Here is a 20,890-nt window from a genome sequence, read left to right on the forward strand (position 1 = left end):
TCAGCTCTATGGCAGATGTACTCTTGGCCTGCAGTGGCAACACAGTATTCACAATGAAGGTTATACTGTCCCTCGAGTTAGTGTAGATCTTCTCTATTTCCCTCTGTTGCTCAAATTGCTGAACAGTTCATCTGGTTTTCGAACTGTATTTATAATAATGTTTGTTTTTAATTTTGTCACAAGCTAAGGGATAAATGAGTTTTGAAACTGAAAGAAAAAATGAAGCATGTCAACATTGCATGATACGGCTGCACATTCAGGTTGTTTTCTGCATGAGCACAGTGCACTGTGAAAAAAATTAAATCATATTCAGTAAAAAATATGGTGATATGATTAGTGTAAGGAAGGAACAGAGGAAACTTTAAGAATGAAGTGAGTTAGCTTTTTGATAGAGTTAACAATGACATAAGCTGCTCTGTTATGCCATTTTTGACACAATACCTCTTTAGACTTATTTTGACGTTCTTCAGCCTCCTTTTTCAGTCTAGCCTTCTCGTTCTCTAGGTCTGCAATAGCTTTGCGTAAATCATCGGACTCTTTGCTGGTATTTAGTCTCTCAAATTCCAGTCTTTCCACTACAGTCATTTTTTCTTGGGTAGCAATTTCAGTCTCGTGAAGACGGGCAGCAACTGTATCGGCTTGTTTCTTGAATTTTTTAGCCTCTTCTTCAGCTCTGGCCTGGGCTTCACTGAGCTGAGAAACCTGAAGTCTGAGTCTTTCAGCTTCAGCCATGATCTCCAATTGCCTTTTTCGCTCTACTTCCAGTGACTTGTGATATTCCTCGGATTCCTCCTCCAGGCGCTGCTGCATTAACTGTTTATCCTCCAGCAGCTTCTGAGCCTGCTCCTGAGCCAAGTCCTTCTGCTTCTGGAGCATTTCTGCTTCAGCCTTGAGTCGAGATGCTTCTTGAATTGCTTGCATTTTCTCTTTGAGCATCTTTTCCGCAAGTGCCCGTTGCTGATTAAGGTCATCTTCTGCAATTTGTCTCAAGCGTGCAGCCTCTTGCGCTTCCACACTAAGCCTAGCAGCGTCCTCTGCAAGCTTTCTCATGTTCTCAGCCTCTTCAGCAAGCAGTTTTTGTGTGCTGTCTTTGTCCTTCTTAATCAGACGCTGATTTTCCTCCTCAATTTTATTTTTCAGTTTGAGCAGTTCCTCCATCTGGACCTTGACTTTGAACAGCTCCTCCTCCACCTGGCCCCTTTGTTTGACGGCATCGTCGACCTCGTCTTTGAGGCGCTGGAGTTCTTCATCTAGGACAGATTTTTGCTTATCAGTTTCATCAAGCCTCAGCTTAACCTTTGTGAGCTCTTGCTCCACTTGGAACTTCTGTTTTAACGTTTGCTCGGCCAGCTTTTTGTGCTTTGCCATTTCAGCGTCAGCTTGCTGCTTCTGCATGAGCGCTGCAGCCTCAGCTTGGGCTCGTTTGGCAGCTTCAAATTCAGCTTCCTTCCTCAGTCGCTCGGCATCTTCCTGAGCCTTGGCTTGGTTTGCGGCTTCTTCCTCAGCGGCTGCTTTCTGCCGTTCTGCCTCCTCTGCTTGCTGACGAAGGAGAGCTGCCTCTCTTTCTGCTTTCTCCTTAGCAGCTTCGGCCTCTTTGGCCAGCTTCTTGGCTTTCTCATACTCTTCCTTGAGCTTCTTCTGCGTGATGCTGTCTTCTATCTGTTGGGCAAGGACGCTTTGAACCTGTTGCTCTGCTGCACTGCATTTGTGGGCTGCCTGTTGGGCCACAACAATCTGTTTTTCAGCTTCTTTGTCAGCCTCATCTTTCTGCTTTCTGGCTTCTTCTGCTTTCTTCCTCAGCCGTTCAAGCTCTTCTAGGGCTGCCTTACGCTGCCTGGCGGCCTCTTCCTCTGCAGCAGCAATCTTCTTCACCTTTTCCTCTGCTTCCCTCCTCCTCTTCTCCTCCTCAAGGGCAAGCTTCCTCAGTTTCTCTGCTTCCTCTTCGGCTCTGATCTTGCTTTGGTGGGTTTCATCTGCAATGTTTTTCAGCTTGTTCAGTTCCAGCTCCAGATCCAGTTTTCCAGATGAGGCCTTTTCAAAGTTGAGTTTAAGAATCCGGATTTCTTCTTCGACAATTCGCCTCTGTTTGAGTGTGTCATCCACTATGGCTTTCTGTCTTTCCATTTCTGCCTCAGAGGATTTTTTGAGTTGCACAATCTTTTCCTCAATCTCTTGCTTGTGCTGGTTGGCCTGGTCTTCAAGAGCTTTCCTCTGGTAAGCCTCATCCTCAGCTTGCCTCCGGAGTCTCTCATTTTCTGCCTCCTTCTCTTTCAGGGCAATTTCGGCCTCTGTTTTTAAGCGAGTGGCCTCACTGATCGCAGCCAGCTTCTCTTTGAGAATTCTCTCAGCTTCTGCCCTCTGACGAGCTGCCTCTTCCTCAGCAATCTGCCTCTGATGCTTAGCCTCCTCTGAAATGGCTCTAAGCCTGCTTGCCTCCTCAGCAAGGTCCTTCATCTTGGCAGCTTCTGCCTCAAGTAGTTGCTTGCTCTTCTCTGTATTAGACATGGACTCCTTTTCTGCCTTAGTCTTCAGCTGAATGAGGATATCCATTTCACTCCTAACTTTGGCCAGCTCATCTTCTAGCTGCTTCCTTTGTTGCTGAGCTGCAGCGACTTCATTCTTCAGGCGGTAAAGTTCATCTTCAAGGAGGGATCTCTGCTGTTCTGCGTTGTCAAAGTCCGCCCTGAGTCGAATGAGCTCCTGCTCGGCAGTGAGTTTCTGCTGGGCTGTGCTGTCGGCTATCTTCCTCTGCCTCTCAAGCTCTTCTTCAGCCATTTCTTTCTGCTTCAGGGCTGACTCCTCGGCTTTGGCTCTCTTTTTAGCCTCACGCTCTGCCTCCTCCTTTTGTTTCTCAGCTTCCTCTTGAGCGAGGGTCTTTTTGTGAGCTTCTTCTTCGGCCTGCAACCTCAGACGAAGAGCCTCATTAGCCTTCTGCCTCCATTTCTCGAGCTCTTTTTCAGCCTCTTCTCTGGAATTTTCTGCGTCTTCTTGTTGTTTCTTGAGGCGTTCTGCTTCCTGTTGCAGCTGAAGGACAGCACCATGCTCCTGCTTGAGTGATTCCTCCAACTTTGAGGTCTTTTCCGCAAATGACATGTGCTTGCTCTGGAGTTCAGCTGCAGCACTTTGCTGTGCAGCCTCATGAGCGACCTTGATTTGTTTTTCCTTTTCAATCTCTGCTTGCTTCACTTGTCTTTCAGCCTCCTCGGCCTGCATCCTGAGGTTTTCAAGGTCCTCCAGAGCTTTTTGCTTTTGTTTAGCAGCTTCCTTCTCTGCCTCAGATTTGCGCTTGAGTTCCTCTTCAGCCTGGCGCTTTTTCTGCGTCTCTTCACTTACTTGTTTACGGAGCTTCTCAGCCTCATCTTGGGCAAGCTTTCTGAGTTTTTCTGCTTCAGCCGCTCTATCGCGAAGCTGCTGGAGCTCAGATTCGGCGGTATACTTTTGTTTTTGTGTTATCTCGAGTTGGATCCTGATGAGGCGGATTTCCTCTTCGATCTTAGTCCGGCTGTGAAGCGCTTCATCTACCTGTTGACTTTTGTCCTTGATTTGCTGCTCTGAGAGATTTTTGAGCTCCTGCAGCTCCAGCTGGATGTTGGTCTTTTGCTTCTCTGCATCTACAGCAGCAATTTCTCTCTTGCTTACTTCTTCCTGCATTTTGAGCTTCAGCTCTTGAGCCTCTTTCTCAGCTTTGGCAATAGCCTTCGCGTGAGCTTCAGCTAACTGCTTCTGTTTGTCTAACTCTGCCTGCATCTCGGCCATTTTTTTCCGCTCTTCTGCTTTGAGTTTCTCTGCAGCTTTCTGCATTAGTGGAAGCAAATGGTAAAGAAAGGATTATAATCAAGCATGACAGGTTAAAGGTAATACATCACATTTGACCTGCTCGAAGCAGTGTGAATTAAAATTGTAAGTACTGTGGTAATCACAGCCAAAACACACACTGCAACAAGCATCTAAATGTACTGTATTACCCAGGCAATGTTAATGTTAAAATTAGCTTAGTAAAAGATCATTCACTAGTTGCAAATTAGATGCACATTCATCAAAGTCATGTTAAATTCATGATGCAAGTAAAACGATTCAGATGGCAGTGGATCTATTAATGTATGGGAACAAAATATCACTTCACAACACAGCAAGAAAAACATGGCATGTGACTGTAGCTGTAACTGAACTATGTCAATCTGTGCCATAAAATTGGATCAATTAAACTGTTTAAATTAGCACTATAAATGGATTCACCACACTCATGAATAGAATTTATGGCGAGCTTCTAATGCTCATGTTTCCTGCATTTGAAAGTTTGTGAGAAAACTTAAGTGAGGTTTGTTGAAATAGTTTAATGTTAGAAATCACCACTCTTTTTTTTTAATCTTATCCCATGCACTGGGGGTTCTTTAAATCACTATTTGTGACAAAATGGAGAAAGCAAAGGCGAAGTCAATGATAAGAGGCTCAAGTCAACCCAGTGTATATTAGGAAGCTCGCTTATGGCTGTGTTAATTTCAGGAAAAGTTGTAAATTTACAGGATGAGCTGTTAGTAAGAATATTAGTGACTTTGAGACAGTATGAATGGCTGCAGTGTTTATATAAAGAATGGAGTGAAAAAAATGTCCGATGGAGTTTGACAGAGATAAAGGATGATGAAAGTAATAGGGTCGGTAGGTACCCCAAAAACACTGAATAATTTACCTCTTTAATGCACAGGTTAAGCATTCATCATGGCAAAGCACTGGCAAGCAGTTAAGAGAGGCAAAGAAGGAAACAAAACATCAGGGTTAGAAAATAATGTAACACTTTAAAGTTGTGTTACTGTGGAAAAAGAAAGAGAGCTGAAGATCATGATAACCAGGTTGAACCTTAGATCAGAACTTTGGGTTTGACCTCGGGAATTAATGCGAAGGAAGAAAAAGGAAGCTTGAAAAGAGTGAAAGAAAGAACCCCTCGTTCTAAGTCTATAAATGACACAACACACAGAATGGATGGAAATGGAGAACCTAACACTCCAACTTAACAAATCTACTTTCATACTGCATCCACGTGGGTGAATGAGCTTTATACACTGTTTGTTTTCTGGTATTTTTAATAACCTTAAATACCATTTTAACTAATCCCTATTAGATATTAGCCTTACGTGTGTATTTCACTGGAAAAAATATCAGCTACAGCAGGCCAATGTTTCACGCATAACCAGTGTAAAGAATCTATTTGTCACCTGTACATTAAATATAATGTATATATGGGTTTGTGTGTGCATAAAACACACAAAGAAAAGTGCGTGCTTGCATGCCTGTGGTTCAGTGACTGGCAATTTCTCATCTGTGTTGGTTAGATGTCAGTTTGATTGGTTTGTTAGGTTAATGTTAGATAGAATTTAGTTTGTTTGGGATCCTCGGCCAGTTGTCACGCACCTCGTCGTCGTCCAGGCGGCGCTGCGTGTCTGTGATGAACTTGATGTACTGACTAGTCAGAGTCATCAGTTCGCTGTACCTGGTCCTCAGTGTTACATACTGATACAGGAGAGAAAAAAATAACATTTAGAAATGCAACAGCTTCAGGAATATTGTTTTCACAGGGTCAGTGGTTAGTGGTAGAGTTAACCTTCAATTAAAAAAAAAATTACCTTTTTTCTGTAATGATTTCCAGTACTCATAAACTCACCTCCTGAATAATGTTGTCAGAAGCTGAATCCAGTTTGGTTTTCTTGAGGGGCGAGACAAGAGGTTCCACCTGAGCTTTGTAGGCAACCAGTTGGAGTTCATAGTCCTATTAGCATGAAACACATTACAGGTTATTTCAGTAAATGCTCTAAACTGCAAGATTTATCGAAAAAATATGCAGAATAGTGTTATTTCAGGCTCGCCTTGATAGTATCAATGTATGCTTTAGCGTATTTTTGACACTCATCAACTTTGTCTTTGTTCTGTTCGATCTCCTCCAGCAGTTTCTGTGTTGAAAGGAAAAGGGTTCAAATAAAAGTTAATCTCAGCAGTTTCACTCGAAAATAAAGCAAATAATGGTGCTAATATTAGATCGTTGAACATACTTTCTCCTGGGCAAGTTGCTCCTTCAGCGTTTTGCTGTCGGTGATAGGCACAGCCTGAATCTTCTCCTGTCTTTGCTTAGCATCGGCAATCCAGCGGATTAGCCAATCATAGCTCTCACGATAGTAACCGAGCTGGCGGCCGAGCTGCTCTAGCTCTCTCTGGCGAAGGTCGATCTGGGTGAACACGGCCTTCCAACGATCCTGGAGGCTGGACAGCTGCTGGCGGAAGTGGTCGAGCTCAACGTCGCGCTCGCTGTGCACACGAGCCATCTTGTCGCTCACGGCAGAGGCTTTTTTCAGTTCTTCTTCCAGGGAATCAAACACTGGCTGTTCACCCTCAGCTTCAGTGCGCATTTTCTGCAAGTTTTGTACAAAGAACACCAATAAACAGTCTGTAAATACATAAGAACCGGGCAAACCTACTATTAAAAGTGTGACTTCTATTTCTTAAACAGAATCAATTGAGAATAGTTCTTTGTAACATAAGTAAGATTTCTGTAAAAAGAGGCTTGGCAAGAAAACAAGTCATGTATTGTTTACCTTAAGCTTTGCTCTGTAAGTCTCTACTTCCTTGACATCACTGGGCACAGTGTGAACTTCACGCAGACAGTCCTCATACTGCTTGAGAACGCCTTCAGCACCCTGTGTGTTGCGGATGACCATTTCCACAGTCTTTAGCCTGAGACAAGGAGCAATAAATTAATTAAGGAGATCTAAGTGCACTAGAAAACAGCACATTTTCTCTTTGCAGTCAGTTTTTAGGGACTTACTTCTCAAGATAAACAGAGGAAAGAATGTGGGCATGATCCATCTTCTGTACAGTGAGGTCGAGCTCTGACCGCAGCACAGGAGCTGAGGTGGAAGGCTGAGGGGAGGCCAAGACTTCTTGTGTCTTAACAGACACCTTATCAAGGTCCTTCTTAAGGCTGTCAAGTTCCCCCTGAACTTTCTGTACAACAGAGAAGACAAGCATGAAGAACAAAGAAAAACCCAAAAAAATCCAAGCCAGCCGACTATGAACAACTGAAAGAAAAAAAGGAACATTTAAAATTTTAATTAAACTAAGCTCGAGGAGAGCAGGAACCAGAGGCACATGGCAAGTTTTCTGCCATCGTTAACAATTTAACCCCATTTTTATGTGTCAACCAAACTCAAATAACTCAAAACTTTTATTTTTGCACAAAGCCCTAAGCTGAACTTCACCTACTAGCAGGGCTGTACAGCTGCTGGATTGACGCCAGCATCCCAGCTCTCATTGAATTACATATAAGCTGTTAAGCACTTAAATTGATTTTAATTCTCTGCTGTGTTTCCACATTTTAAACCTACTGCAACGATTCATTAATTCAACCCCCACTCCATCCTTCTGCATGGATTCTGGTTCAGTTAGCTACTTTTGCTTCTCATCAATAACACATTTAGTCAACTATCCAACAAACCTATCCGTCTTTTAACCACAGCACAGCTATTTTTGGTTTCATTTGATGCCTCATTGCCATTTCTGCACAGAACACATTTAAATTTGAGCTCTGTACCTTCTGCTCTGTGGTCTTCTGAATACACTCTTTGAGAGGCTCTTTTTCCACAGGTTTGCGAATGCGTGCCACAGTACCAGCCTCGCAGTCCTCTATACGCAGACGCAGGTCCTTCAGCTCAGAGATGTAGTTCTTACACAGAGTCTCATTCTGTTGACCTGTGAACACATTTGTATTAGTTTAGAATCGTAGGAATAGAAAAGATCATCCGTTTTGAAAAGGCTATATTTGAATTTCCCAACTCTGGGACTAATAAAGACTATCGATAGTCAAACTCATCCCATACTTTTGCATGAATGTCGAGTCGCAAAAGTCACTGCTGTTGTTACGCTACCTACCAGCAATGGCTGTGAAATTAAAGCACTCTGAAATTGAACTATTCTTGTTAGTATGAAACATTCAATTCAATTTTAATATGACACATCCTAAGATGTCATGTCCACAAATAGATAATGCTGTACTGCTGCACTGTAATGTTTTCGATCACCTGTGTCACACCTTCCATGCAGTTCTTCATATATGATGTGTAAAATACACGCAGCTCCAGCCATATCTATAGCATACACAACATCTGCATTACCCAAGTACCTAAAATCAGAACACATATTCTACTTGGTGCAGAGCTGCCACAAAAAAATGCATATTGAAAATCAAAGCAACATGCACTCACACATGACTAAAGACAAACACGTGTTTTGGGACATTCCATCAAAGGCTGGAAGGCGTGTACACATATTAGTTTGGTGAGCAGTAGTTTGTGCTTGCTTTAAGTCACTCACCTTTAACCCTAACAACCATTATTCCTGAAAGGTGAATTGACAGTTATATACTGTTCAGTTGCTACACACTTGACCTCGGTAAAACTATGAATCATTAAAATCAGTTTGTTAAAATCAGATCTCACCTTTCTCCATGGAGCGAAGCAGGTTGTCGAAATGCTGGGTGGACTTGGTGTAGTCGTCCTCGACCTGCATGCGATCATCGGGGCCGAACAGCTGCGAGTCCTGGCTGTCACGCATGAAGTCCTGGTAGTGAAGCTCCAGATTCCGCATGATCAGCCTGTACTCTTCTGGCTTCATGGTCTTTAACTGCACACAATGAAGAGAAGCAGTGGAGGAATTAGGAGACAGGACTTGGCGCAATGTTGTCAAAGCACAAACAAGGCCCCTTTTATCGTCAGCTACACCAAACTTGGTACACACTGAAATGGAATTTCCATTTCCAAACATGGAATGAACCACAATGAAGTTCCCCTCTTTGTCAGCTCTACAAGTTTTAGGTGATACTTTTACTTTAGTACCAACCAATGTTCCCTCTAATTTTTCACGTGTCTGAGCGAACACACAAACTCCCTGAGCGATCCCTTGGACCACTGTGAGCGACATCAGACGTGTGCACTGTGGTCACGCCGGCATCTAATCCATCCAAGTTACATGGTTTATTAAAATTATCAAATTACAGCATTTATGTTAGACTACTTTTAATTAACTGCTTTAGCCCACTTGCAATGAAAATGTAAAAAAAAATCTAGTCATTGACCTGTGTAGTATGTTAACACTATTGGAAGTAAAAATAACTTGAACTCCAATTTTGAAAACACAACTTTCTTTCTTTTTAAAGTAACTCAGTTTGGCAAACAAAGTTTTTTGCAGCTATTTTTTTTTAAATGCAGCCAAGGCGGTTTTTTAAATAAACATTTCAAACTATTTTTAGAACAATCAGCTGTTCTGCATCAAATCTGATGCCACACAATTTGTGCCACTCCAAAAAAATAATTTCTGTCCACTATGAGATAAAGGAGAACAGCCTGAAACCTGCAGGCCTGACAGCAGGAGATGTATCACTGCTGTAACACCTGTAACATTCAGCAGTCGCCTCATTGTTCTGACACACACAACAAAAACTACAGTACACACTAACTACACAAGATTTGCGCTAAACGTCTCAAATCTCTCACATCTCAAAGCACCACCGTCACTCCTAAAACTTCCCCCCGTTTCTTAACAACTAGATACCACGTTGCCATATCATTTTTTGATTGGTCGACATGGTACTTTTTTGGACGAATAGGAAAGGGAGAGGGGGTGGAGTTTGTTTTTGCTCACAGGTGGAGAGCGCTTTCGAGCCTTTTTTCTTATAAAACGCCGTTTTTACCGTTTATTCCCGCAGTAAATATAAACAACAATAGTATTCAGGAAAAAACAAACAAAGATTGCATATATTTTTATCATAACTCTGGTTTTACGTGGCCTATCAACACAATTTAAAAACTGGTATAAAGTCCACACTTTTTCCGTTAATTGTTTCGTCTGTCCTGCTCACATCTCCAATGGTTGTACACGTTGTCATTAATGTGGCTTCACTCCACATCAGCCACGCCGCTTTGCTAGCTAAAACACCGGCGTCGGCACATAAGGACGCTGTCATAGCCTGTCAACCATGTTGATTAGCTGCGTATATACGAATGTAAATCGCATCATTTGCTGGACTATGGGATAAGGTGGCATCGTTCTAATCCCATATGGGAGCAGCCAGTCACTTACTGACTAACACTGCAAAACAGAATTGTTAAAGTATTAATTTTAATTTCAATTCAGGTTAGATTTTTGTTGTGCGCAACACAGATTTTCTCTGCACAGAGACCCAATTGCGCACGTGCGCAGCTTAGAGGGAACATTGGTACCAACCATTGTGATGTTCCAGGAGCGTATCTGTGTGAAGTCTCTCATCAGGTACTGCCATGACAGTAGACTCTTCATGTTTATATGGAGCATCTGCCACATGGACACCATTCCCTGATGACCTGCATCCAGACTACAGTAGGACAATATTGTGCATTATGGGAACAAAAGAAAAAACAAATTAAATAATTGACATGATCAAGCCAAGATGTCGTCGTCACATAGGGGATCAATTTTATAGCCACACCTGGACACACCGTCCACAGCCTCCTTGTTGACAGGAGGTACAATGAAGCAGACAGAAGGCACCATCGCCTCGTGTCCAGAACGGTTCAAGACCTTCCACTTGAAGGGCTGAGAGTTGTTGAGGAGTGCACACTCATCTCCTTTGTGGACAGTGATCTGAAAAGAAGCCAGGATATATTAAAGTAGATGTAGTCTCAGGATCTGTGGCAATCATGATTGCAATGGTGAATGATTAAGCATTTCCACAGTGGAATTAATCCAACCTCCTGCTGTTTGAAGTCACAGACAGCCTGAATGGGCAGTTTGCCTTTGATGGAAGTGGTGGGGTTTCGTGGTTTCAGCTGGATGATTGACCTGGATCTCTTGTTCAGGCCGGCCACCACAGTCTTGAATTCATTCAGCTGTTCTTTCTCTTCCTGTTGAAAAGAAGATTAAACTAGATTACAGTAAAAGAAAGCAGACCCCTATCTTGATGCTTTTATTAAAGTGTGTGTGCGGTACGATGCATTTGAACATGTACATACCGCAGCATCCTGCAGCAGATCCTCTAGGCGTGTGGCTGTTGTAGAGCGATCACAGCTGTATTTCTTTTTCATGTTCTCTTGCATTTTCTTCATCTTGTCCTGAGCCTCTTTAACGTCGGCAAAGAACTGTAAAGAAGGAGATCACATGAGGCGGACAATATTCCTGACTCTATAAATATGAGGGAGATTTATATTCCTAAATGTCTGTGTTCCATACCTGGTAGTAGGCTGTGTTTTCTTTGAGATGAGCCTCTATACAGCAGCACAGCTGGAGGATCCAGCTCCACTGAGTCTGCAGGGCAGCTGTGAAGGACTGGTAGAGATCAAGAAGATATGACAATGACAGTGCATTAGTTTGGACACATTTAGGTCTATATTCTGCATGCAGATGTCTTCTGCTCAGCTGGATTAACTACTGCAATTACCTCAACGGTCTTCTTGCCTGGATGTCCATCCCTGACAAGTCTGTCTCCCAAAGTCTGGATGTCATTGACCTTCTTCTCCCTCAGCTCCAGTTCTCGCATGAGACCCTGAAGAATTGAACAGATGTAGTTGAAAATCTGCTTATTTGTTGAACATCTGTCAGTGAATCTACAGGGCAGGATTAGGGGATAAAAATGAGCAACTGTGAAATTTTAGATTTGGTTCTACTTCTTAAACGCACCGAGTAATTGTCTTTCTTTGCTGTCATGTTAGTGTTCCTGTCACTCCAGTCAAAGTTGACCTCTTCCTCTTCTTTGTCATTCAACCACATCAGCTCTTTAGTAGCAGCGCTGACAAAGGCATGCAGTGATTCCAGATTTCTTAGGCGGAACTTGGAAGAGTTCTGAAAAAAAGAAGAAGGAATATTTACAGCTGATTAAAGATCCATAGCTTATATTTATAGCTTCAACCTTTTGTGCTGAGTGATTAAAATCTGAAATCAGATTATTTATGAATATTTACCAGTAGTTTGCCATACTGAAGGTCCAGTTTTCCCAGGTATTCTCTGTATGTGGCCTTGCTGACAGGAGATAATTGGGTCTATTGTATATGAAAACCACAAAATGACATTATTAGGAAATAGGGAACCACTTTTATACATACTTAAAATCCGTATGTAGACTTTTTAGTGGTCCGATAGAAACACTACCTCATCAGCCTTAGCCCGTTCGATTTTGGATTTGAAGTCCTCCACGGTCTGATGCAAGCCTCTGTGGCTGCCCAGCTGGGACTCCATCGAAGGCAGATCAGATCCCCACTCTGCGTTATCGATGCGGCGCTGGTTCTCCTCCACCCAGGCCAAGAGATCTTGAACATAACGCAAGGTTACGTCATCCAACTCGGGCCGTCCCTTCACGGAGGTCTGCTGGACGCTCTGGGTAATTGGGACCTGGGCAGTAGTCACGGCAGACTTCAGACGAAGATTGTAGTCAGTGCGCAAATTCACCAAGCGCTCATGGAGGCGGTAAACTCTGTCAATGAAAAATAAAAACACAGACACACACAAGTACAGACAGACAGCAGTTAGTTGACAATGCCCTTGCTTTTTCAGCTTTCTATTTTGAAAGTTCACTTAAATTCAGCACACACACAGCACTCACCTGCGGTACATCTGTTCAGCCTGAGGGTGGCGCCCATCCTTGAGTACCTGCACGTCATTGAAGAGCAGGCGAATGACATTGTCTGCCTTGTCCAGCTCCCTCTCCACCTCTGCTGCGTGCTGAGCTGGTTTCCCTGCGTTCAGCAGACGGATGTCCTGGAGGAAAGGAAGCCAATTAAAGTATTAATCTTAGCCTTGTTCTTAGTTGGTCACGCACATCAGGATACAAAAAAATGCTAATGACAGTGACTGGAAAATGCATTCCTGTGATTTTTTCTTTCCCTTTGTACACTAATCACTCGGTTTCTGGATTTCATGTCAGTTTGTCAACTCATACTGCAGTAACACATAGCAGTTTAACTCACCGTCTGCAGCAGGGTCTCCAGGTGGGTAAGCTGCTCATCACACATTCCTGACTCCTTCTGGACTTTACCACAAATCCTCTGAAGTCTCTCGAGTCTAGATATGATCAGAGCAATCAAATTAAATCAAGAGGAAAATGGATAAACTGTCCTCCCCATTATTTAATAGCTAAACGCCCATCGTGTAACACACGCCAGAGCTCACAACAAAACCTTCACAACACTTACGGGACCCTGCGTTGCAGCAGATACTCCAGTTTGTGAGGGTCAGTCACAAAAGCCATATCGCATTTCTTCTCAACAGATTTCAATTCAAGCTATGAAAAAGTTGGCTCTTCTTGGCTCTCACACGCCCATTACTCTGCCACGTACGTGCCCAGAGGGGGACAAAAATGCCTTTCTTACAAAGAAGTCCGGTCAGTCCATTCAGTCATTCCACATCCCAGAGAACTCCATAAACAAGGCTGCGAGACTGCAACATGACGGGGCTGTCTTGTGACAAGAAGCCACCCCATTTTGTCCCAAGCGTGACACAACGCTGTTCTAAGTACATAAAAATGTACAATTTTCTCATACCTAATTATGTCTTTATGTGCGTCCAGTTATGGGGAACACAACCCTTTTATCTCATTATAGAGCAACCCACAAATGCAGAAAAATACTCTTAGAATGTTTTAGCTACCAGAAAAGAACAAATGTGCTAAACAATTTGGCTACTCGAGAGGGGGAAAATGAAGGCAATTGTTTATTTAACCATTCAAATATTAATATATAATGAATAAAATGCAACTGGATATTATTTTGCCATTCCCCAATGAACATAACTGGCTAATTTAATAAAGCTAAAGACAGGCAACAGGCTCACTGCCTTTTGTCAATTATCATGAAATGCCTTTGATAAAACTGTGTCTTTGTGTTTTAAATGGATTTAGTTTACTAGCCTATGATCATCTGTTTATTCCAGTTGAAAATATGTCCCTTACCAGGATTTAATGTTAGCTTAGCTCTTTTCCCAAAGTTAACTATGAAGAGTTAAACTCTTTATTATTTTTAGAAAAACAAATGAGTCACATGTGTTTTATTTATAACTTGGTATATTTGTGCATTATTCCCAGTAAGGTTGACAATTATATCACCACCTTCTTATTAAATATGGCTCTCAAGGGATTTTTCTTTTGCAGTTTGTTGTTGGCACAGCAGTCCTTGCTAAAGAAAAACTGATGCAATTCAATCTTGATCACAATCATCATATGTCTTATAAATCTGTCCCAACCTCTCAAACTCGATCCTGAGGAGTCGTTCTCTCTCAAGAATGGCCACGTGGAGTCGACCCCACTCCTTCTCCACATCAATGGGATGGTAGCCTGGAGGGACTTTGACCTGACCAGCATGCACTGCACTCTGTATATGGAAGTAGAAAGCATTTAGTTGTGAAGCGTTGGTATAACAGTGCTGAAGGAACGGAACAGAATTCAACTTATTAAATTAAATGATTGTTGGTTAACTTGCCTCAAAGGACTGGTAGATGTGTTTGGAGCGGCTCTTATCAGTCTCTTTCACTGGCAGCTCTGTCTCTTTGAACTTCAGGAACTGGCGCCAAAGAAGCTTAAAGGGAAAAAAAGAAACACAAAGAAATTGTTTATTTTTAAATTAGATTTCCCTTTATTCATTCTAATAATTTTATAGACCTCAAATTATCTATAAAAGTTCCTGGTATTTTTTTTAAAATCAGAATTGTCAGATGGTAAAACCCTAATTATATGAGTATGAATACAATAAAGTAACACATCCTGTGACAGCTCTGTGACCAGCAGTGGGGTGAAACAGTATTCACACATTCCTGTGACCACAATAAACTCATTTAGCCTCGGAAATCTTTCTGCCCCAAAGTGTCTAAATGAATTTGATTGAGTATATTAAAAAGAACACCCTAGCCTGCTACTTTTAATACAAATATTCTACTAATACAGACGTTCAAAGAAATGTAGAAAAATACTAAAGTCACGCTATGCTTTTGTAAAGGGAGTGCTGACAGGGAGTGGTGATTCTCCCGAGGATTAACTTAAGCATTATCTGCCTTATGGCTGTCTTTTCTCAGCTCCAGCACTGCCCCACCTTCAGTACAACAATGCTTGTGAGTATAGTTGTCTCTATCTGCCTACAGCCAGACATTATGTAAGCATGTCCTTTGATCCAATAATGGATGGCTGCAAACGTATTCCCATTTTTGAGACAGGTGCTATGTTTTAATTGTTTCTTAAGAACATAATGAGAACTTATCGGTGTGTCTTTCGATATTGCTCAACTGCAAACATGCCTGTAACAAAATCCCTGGCCTAGAGACAAAATAAGCGCATATCCTTAGCATATCGTCTCACCTCTATCTCCTCGTAGCTGGCAGGAAACTTCCTCTCTTCGAAGATCATGACATGGTGACGGATCCACTGGAGCAGAACAGTCACCAGCTCGTAGTACTCCTGCCAGCGCAGCTCCAGCTCCTGCAGCCAGCACAGCAGAAAAGATAGCTGCGAGTTTAACAACAAGAAACAGGAGGGCTCTTCTCCTGCATCTCCATTTTAGTTCACTCACACACAACCCTAAACTCAATTAGGTGGCAACAATCCAGGTCTTATGCGAGTAGACAAAGAAGCAGAGGCTAGAGGAGAGGTTGTTAAAGTGTGAACTGCTGAAGGAGGAAAGTGGGAGAAATAATAAGTGGGGCCAGACAGAAAGGAGCATGGTTTTTTTAGCGTTTTTTTGGATTTCATGTACGTGGGGTCATAGCCACGCCTGTGAGGACAGTAATGTGAAAAGAAAAAGTCCTCAGATGTATTCAATATTCACTATAACACAGCTCAACTTTAAACTCTGGACACTGAATCAAGTAAACGAGTTTGTGCGTGTGCGGAAGCTACATGTTTTTCTATAAACAGACAATGGGTGACAATAAATGTTCAAATCCTCACTGTCTTGGTAGCTGTAAACACCACAGGTTGTTCATTTCCTGTGATACTTACTTTCACAAGACTTCAATTTGTCTTTGAAGCTTTAACAGGATAAGAATAAAACTGACTACAAAAGCTAAGTTTAGGCACAGTCACAAGCTTCTTCAGTCCTGATTAAATCTGATAGAGCATTCCATCAGATCAAATTAAAGTGCGCGTTCATGTTGCGACGCTTTATTTTTTTATTTCACTGTCTCCATGTTTTCCTTACGTTGGTTCTCATGCCGTCGTGTACATCAGTGCGAGGCATGGCATCATACAGGGAGGACACGTAAGTGATGATGGATTTCTCATCTGGGTGTGGGACATCAACATCTGAAAGGATATGGTAAATTTATGTGATGTGACATAGTCACCAGGAGTTTGTGAGTAACAGAATTACTTCAGCTGAAATCGGTCTTAAAAAAAAAAAAAAAGGTTGTCTGTGTCTGTTTGAACACATTTTTGAACACTTTTACCTTCAGGGTCCAGCAGGCGGGTCACACCCAAATCTTTCTCAGCCACACTGAAGGCTTGTTCTAGATTCTCCAGGTTGGTCTGTTGATACACTTTGCCCATGTTGATGAGTCTGGGACTACGGAACACAAAAATGCAACTGATTACCCACAAGGCCACAAGGCCCGCGAGTCCAATGTTCAGAATAACTCCCAATAACATTTGATTCTATATCCTAACGTGTAATAACATCAGACTTCTCAAAAGCACTGGTTTTGAGAAGTCCCCAGTGGGTAAGTAGGATGTTGTCTTCAAAAAAGCTGCATTTGAAAGGACTAGAAACGCTTCCAGCTTGGCGCACATATAAAATGACACCACCAATGCCTCAACTCAGAGGAAAATGATAGGAAGATAAATATCACACCTGAATGCATTTGCAGAATTAATGCAGTCTCTGCCAGCACGTTTCATAAACATGACCCCAATACAGCATATTAGCAGTAGAACCTCTTAGACCAGGGGTGTCAAACATAAAGCCCGGGGGCCAGAATCGGCCTAGCAAAGACTCCAGTCTGGCCCACTGGACAGCTTTAGAAAATGTTAAGTGGGGCATGGATTCCACAGTAAACATATTAATGTGAATGAATGAAAACTTTATATTTGATAATAAAAGCACAGTCAGAGCAATGAACTACCAGAATATTTTCTGTAGTTTTACACATTTATCATGTAGTTTCACTGGTCCGGCCCACTTTGGACCAATGTGGGCTATGTGTGGTCCACGGTGTAAAATGAGTTTAGCGCCCCTGTCTTAGACCCTCTGCCTGTGGCTGAATGCTGTAGGAGAGCCCGCCTGTTCAGTTTCTGACAGAGCTGCATGAGCACCTGCCTTTTTGTCCTCAGGGTGTTTGACGCTTTCTGGCAGATGTCAGAGCATCTATAGGTGGAATGTAATTTACAGAGCAGCTAACATAATCAAAGCTGACACAAGTTAGGCTGGCAACCAGCCGCAGCTTCACTCCCACAAGAGGCAAAAGTTCAAATTTCCAGAGTACAGAGCAGGATGATTGAATGCCTCGCCTTATCTCCTTATCTATCATGCACGCAATCCCCATTACAAAATTTTCAATCGGCAGTTTTAAAGACATTTCCAAATCTACAAATTCGAACGTGCAAGCAAAAGAGAGTATATGCAGATACATACAAATCTCTCATCGTTAGAGTGGAATGGTCCCCATTGTATCTGTACACAGGAGAAGACACAGCATGACGGATTTCTCGAACAGAGTATTGTTTTATTGGCGTTGGTGGACTGCTCATGCTCTGACCCCCTCTTCCGTGAAAGCTTCGGGACCTCCATCCATGCCCCAATTCTTCGCTGCTTGAGCGGGCCCCTGAGCTATTAGAGCCCCGTCCTGAGTCCCAGGAAGATCCCTCTGATGGGATATCCTCACACAACATGACCACCCTGTTGTCCACATCGCTGACACTTTCTGACAAGTTCCTGATGAAGCCCAGGCTTCCCTTCTTCTTTTTAGACTTCTTCCTCACACTGAGCATTTTAACACCAACAAAAAGGTCCAAAAGCTGTATCGACTGTAGTTAACAGGTGCGTTAATTTGAGCAAATCTTTTTTAAGGCTTGCCCATTGCATGTAAATGCATCCTGGCATTGTCTCAGGTGTCCATCATCTTCAGAGGATCTGCTTAATCCTTTAGCTGTGATCCCTGCTCAAATTCTTTGCCCTGAAACCTAACTTCAGCTGCGTCTCTGCAAATCCACGCTGGAAACCATCACACATGTGCAGAAAACCTGGAAAATCTTGAATTCGCCGAATGAATGACAGTTCGACAGTAGATTACCCTGAGTTATGCCTCAGCACCAAGTAACGTTACACTTTTCATGTAGCAGACACAGAGTGCTACAGTTACGCCCACACACCACACCCCTGACCTGCATGAAAGGCAGCAATGAGCCAGCCTCAGCAGCCTCCTACAAAAAGAAAAAAAACAAACAGTGCAGGTACGAGCTGAAGTTCAAGAAAACTTGCCCCTGCAAGAGTCTTTTCTCTTTTCTTTTCTAATAATGGATCTAAAGAAATACACCTCTGTCTTATGAAATGTAGCTTTTGTCCCATTTGTACTCTGGAATTATGTATGAATACCGTCATTTTAGGACCAACAAAATACTTCACTTCATTTGCGGATATCCTGAGAAATGCACGCATGTTCAATTCCCAGGATAATAACACACAAAGCACCCACTAATTCTACTAAGAAGACCCACAACAGATTTGTGGGATGTAGCATATTTAGGCTTCAACAAAAAGAGCTTTGGATTTAGCTTTTCAAACTTAGGTTCCCAACAATTTAACAAGCCAGCTGCATTTAACGCAGGAATTACCATCTTATAACGCAGCCAAAGGAGGCACAGAGTTACTCGGGGCCAACACCTACCAGTGGTATTCTAAGCCTTAAGGCTTGGAATCTGCATGAAGGCTCTTTATTGAAGCAGCATGAGCATGTGCACAGTCAGGTGCGGAAAAGTATCTATAAGAGGCATTTTTAAAGGGAGATCGTGGCAAAAATAGTCCAACTGTATCACTGAGTTCAAACAAAGTAAATACGTTTGCAGCTATGCACAGTATGTTGAGGCTCTGTATGGAAGGAGCTATATGCTGTGACTTATTGTCTCTTAGTTAAAATAAATCAGCCATAGTAGCTTTTAACAGCCACTTGTGCTTATCATGTCTAAAAAAAATTCTTTCTGTCAATGCTGAGGCCGAGTTTAATTACAGTGCAGGCTTAAACTGGCACTATAAAGTGTAATTTGACATCTGAAAGCGTTCCAACATCACACTCCTGCTCCAGTGCACTCTATACTGAATAAAACTTATGGATGGATGGTTGTGTGTCATGACAAGACCGTGCAAAAAAGCTATGAGAAAGTGCTCCATTCTGGAGACAATGCTATTATGTCAGTCTTAAATATGTTAAGTCTTGTTATGTTGGCAGTGCAGGCTTGGAACAGGGTCGGTACAGGGACCTGCAGCGGGCTTTTCAGTTTGTTCTATGTAATACTAGCATATTTGTTGCCATTGGCGTTGGGCTTATTTTCCATTAAAAAAAAAACTGTGCACACTCACTAGTGCTTGTGTATGACAGCATTGAAGAGTTTGCCATCCCTCCAGCTGGTGGTGAAGTTGTCACAGCGGATGCCCTGGTAGCCATCTGTCATCCTCTGAGACCAGAGCAGCAGCTTCTCCTTGGCCGTCATGTCTTCTGACTGGCCGTTGACCTGAATATCTGAGATCTGTAACAGTTTCATGCAAAAGAGCGTTAACACTTGTGGAAGACAGAGAGGATTTGTGGCTAACGCAAGGAATGTGGAAGCAATCCATCATTAGTGGAAACCCAAAAGATGCAGTTTAAAGTGGACCTATTATGCTTTTCTTAAATATAGCTGTTTTCGAGAGGCAGCCAATCAGAAGAAAGCTGGTTTGAAAGAAACTTTAGTGGAATTCAAGTTAAAAAATGGAACTGAAAATAGTCACAATAGGTCCAGTTTAAACAGAATTGCTCAACACCACCTTAATTGACACCTTAGTCATTTCACCTTTAATATATTTCATGGCTGAGAACAGAGTGTCTGTGTTTCACAGGAGGTAGTCGAGTTTTGCCTGACGGATTGCTGGAAAACACCACTGTGTCTGTGGCATCTGGATAACGTTTCATTTGGGGATTTTGATGGTAGGAAAGATGAGTCATAGCAGTCTTGGTTTTTCTCTTTTTTTCCAATTTAACTGAGGGTAAATGAAGTGTAAATGGGCGAGCTAAACTCAGATTCTTCTCTTCTAATAGCTCTGTTCTACAGATGCGATAACACTTTAAATATTCAATTCAGTAAAAAAACAAAAATAAGAAAATAAAAAGTATAAAGCCATCATTACTTCATTACTAATACTCACCCCATTACTGTATCTCGAGACTGGCAATTAAATCTGCAATTAAAATCATCCTCCAAAGATTTCTTGGATCAAACCATCTTCTTTCCTTTGTGATCAAGTTAATTTAGGATAATCGGATCAGATTTGTGGGGAGTAGTTTTTCTCTTCCCTTTTAGTCTGGAGCCTTTATGACTCATCAGCAGCCACAGCCCAGCTCTCTTATTTTGCCTCTATTGTATAAAAGTATAAAGACTCTGGGAACGCAGTGTGTATCTAGAGGGCACAATACTATCTTTACCAGAATGCCATAATCAAACCACGCCACTCTCACCTTTTTTTCCCTCTCTGCTTAGCTTCAGCTTTCTGCAATCAAAACCTCAACCATTTTTATATGACTGAGGGTGAGGCCGTGACTATTAGGCTATCACCCAGGGATTTCTGCCTGGCAGCTTTTGGCGTACACAGGAAAGGCAGAAAGAAAGGCCTGGAAAGTATGTGGTAGGGCGTGGAGGATGCCATCAAGCTGTGCACTC

At 42.4% G+C, this 20,890-nt stretch overlaps 1 protein-coding gene across 1 annotated transcript in view; it reads right to left on the bottom strand.

Moving 5' to 3' along the window:
- Window positions 1–20,890, bottom strand: part of LOC308406510 (plectin-like) — a 60,018-nt gene that overhangs the window by 10,868 nt on the left and 28,260 nt on the right. The window contains exons 6-31 of the mRNA XM_080897558.1: window positions 19,557–19,723; window positions 16,435–16,550; window positions 16,188–16,291; window positions 15,350–15,469; window positions 14,481–14,576; window positions 14,245–14,372; window positions 12,975–13,068; window positions 12,611–12,765; window positions 12,160–12,481; window positions 11,973–12,050; window positions 11,692–11,853; window positions 11,453–11,557; window positions 11,245–11,340; window positions 11,028–11,153; window positions 10,767–10,919; window positions 10,505–10,659; window positions 10,264–10,390; window positions 8,481–8,664; window positions 7,577–7,734; window positions 6,812–6,990; window positions 6,582–6,720; window positions 6,042–6,398; window positions 5,859–5,942; window positions 5,657–5,761; window positions 5,407–5,505; window positions 442–3,795 (exon numbers count right to left, since the gene is read on the bottom strand). Of these exons, the coding sequence (XP_080753684.1) occupies window positions 442–3,795; window positions 5,407–5,505; window positions 5,657–5,761; window positions 5,859–5,942; window positions 6,042–6,398; window positions 6,582–6,720; window positions 6,812–6,990; window positions 7,577–7,734; window positions 8,481–8,664; window positions 10,264–10,390; window positions 10,505–10,659; window positions 10,767–10,919; window positions 11,028–11,153; window positions 11,245–11,340; window positions 11,453–11,557; window positions 11,692–11,853; window positions 11,973–12,050; window positions 12,160–12,481; window positions 12,611–12,765; window positions 12,975–13,068; window positions 14,245–14,372; window positions 14,481–14,576; window positions 15,350–15,469; window positions 16,188–16,291; window positions 16,435–16,550; window positions 19,557–19,723 (6,963 nt within the window). The remainder of the gene's footprint in view (window positions 1–441; window positions 3,796–5,406; window positions 5,506–5,656; window positions 5,762–5,858; window positions 5,943–6,041; window positions 6,399–6,581; window positions 6,721–6,811; window positions 6,991–7,576; window positions 7,735–8,480; window positions 8,665–10,263; window positions 10,391–10,504; window positions 10,660–10,766; window positions 10,920–11,027; window positions 11,154–11,244; window positions 11,341–11,452; window positions 11,558–11,691; window positions 11,854–11,972; window positions 12,051–12,159; window positions 12,482–12,610; window positions 12,766–12,974; window positions 13,069–14,244; window positions 14,373–14,480; window positions 14,577–15,349; window positions 15,470–16,187; window positions 16,292–16,434; window positions 16,551–19,556; window positions 19,724–20,890) is intronic.

Source organism: Rhamphochromis sp. 'chilingali', assembly GCF_963969265.1.
Source record: "Rhamphochromis sp. 'chilingali' genome assembly, chromosome: 11".
In the NCBI taxonomy this organism is placed as follows: domain Eukaryota; kingdom Metazoa; phylum Chordata; class Actinopteri; order Cichliformes; family Cichlidae; genus Rhamphochromis; species Rhamphochromis sp. 'chilingali'.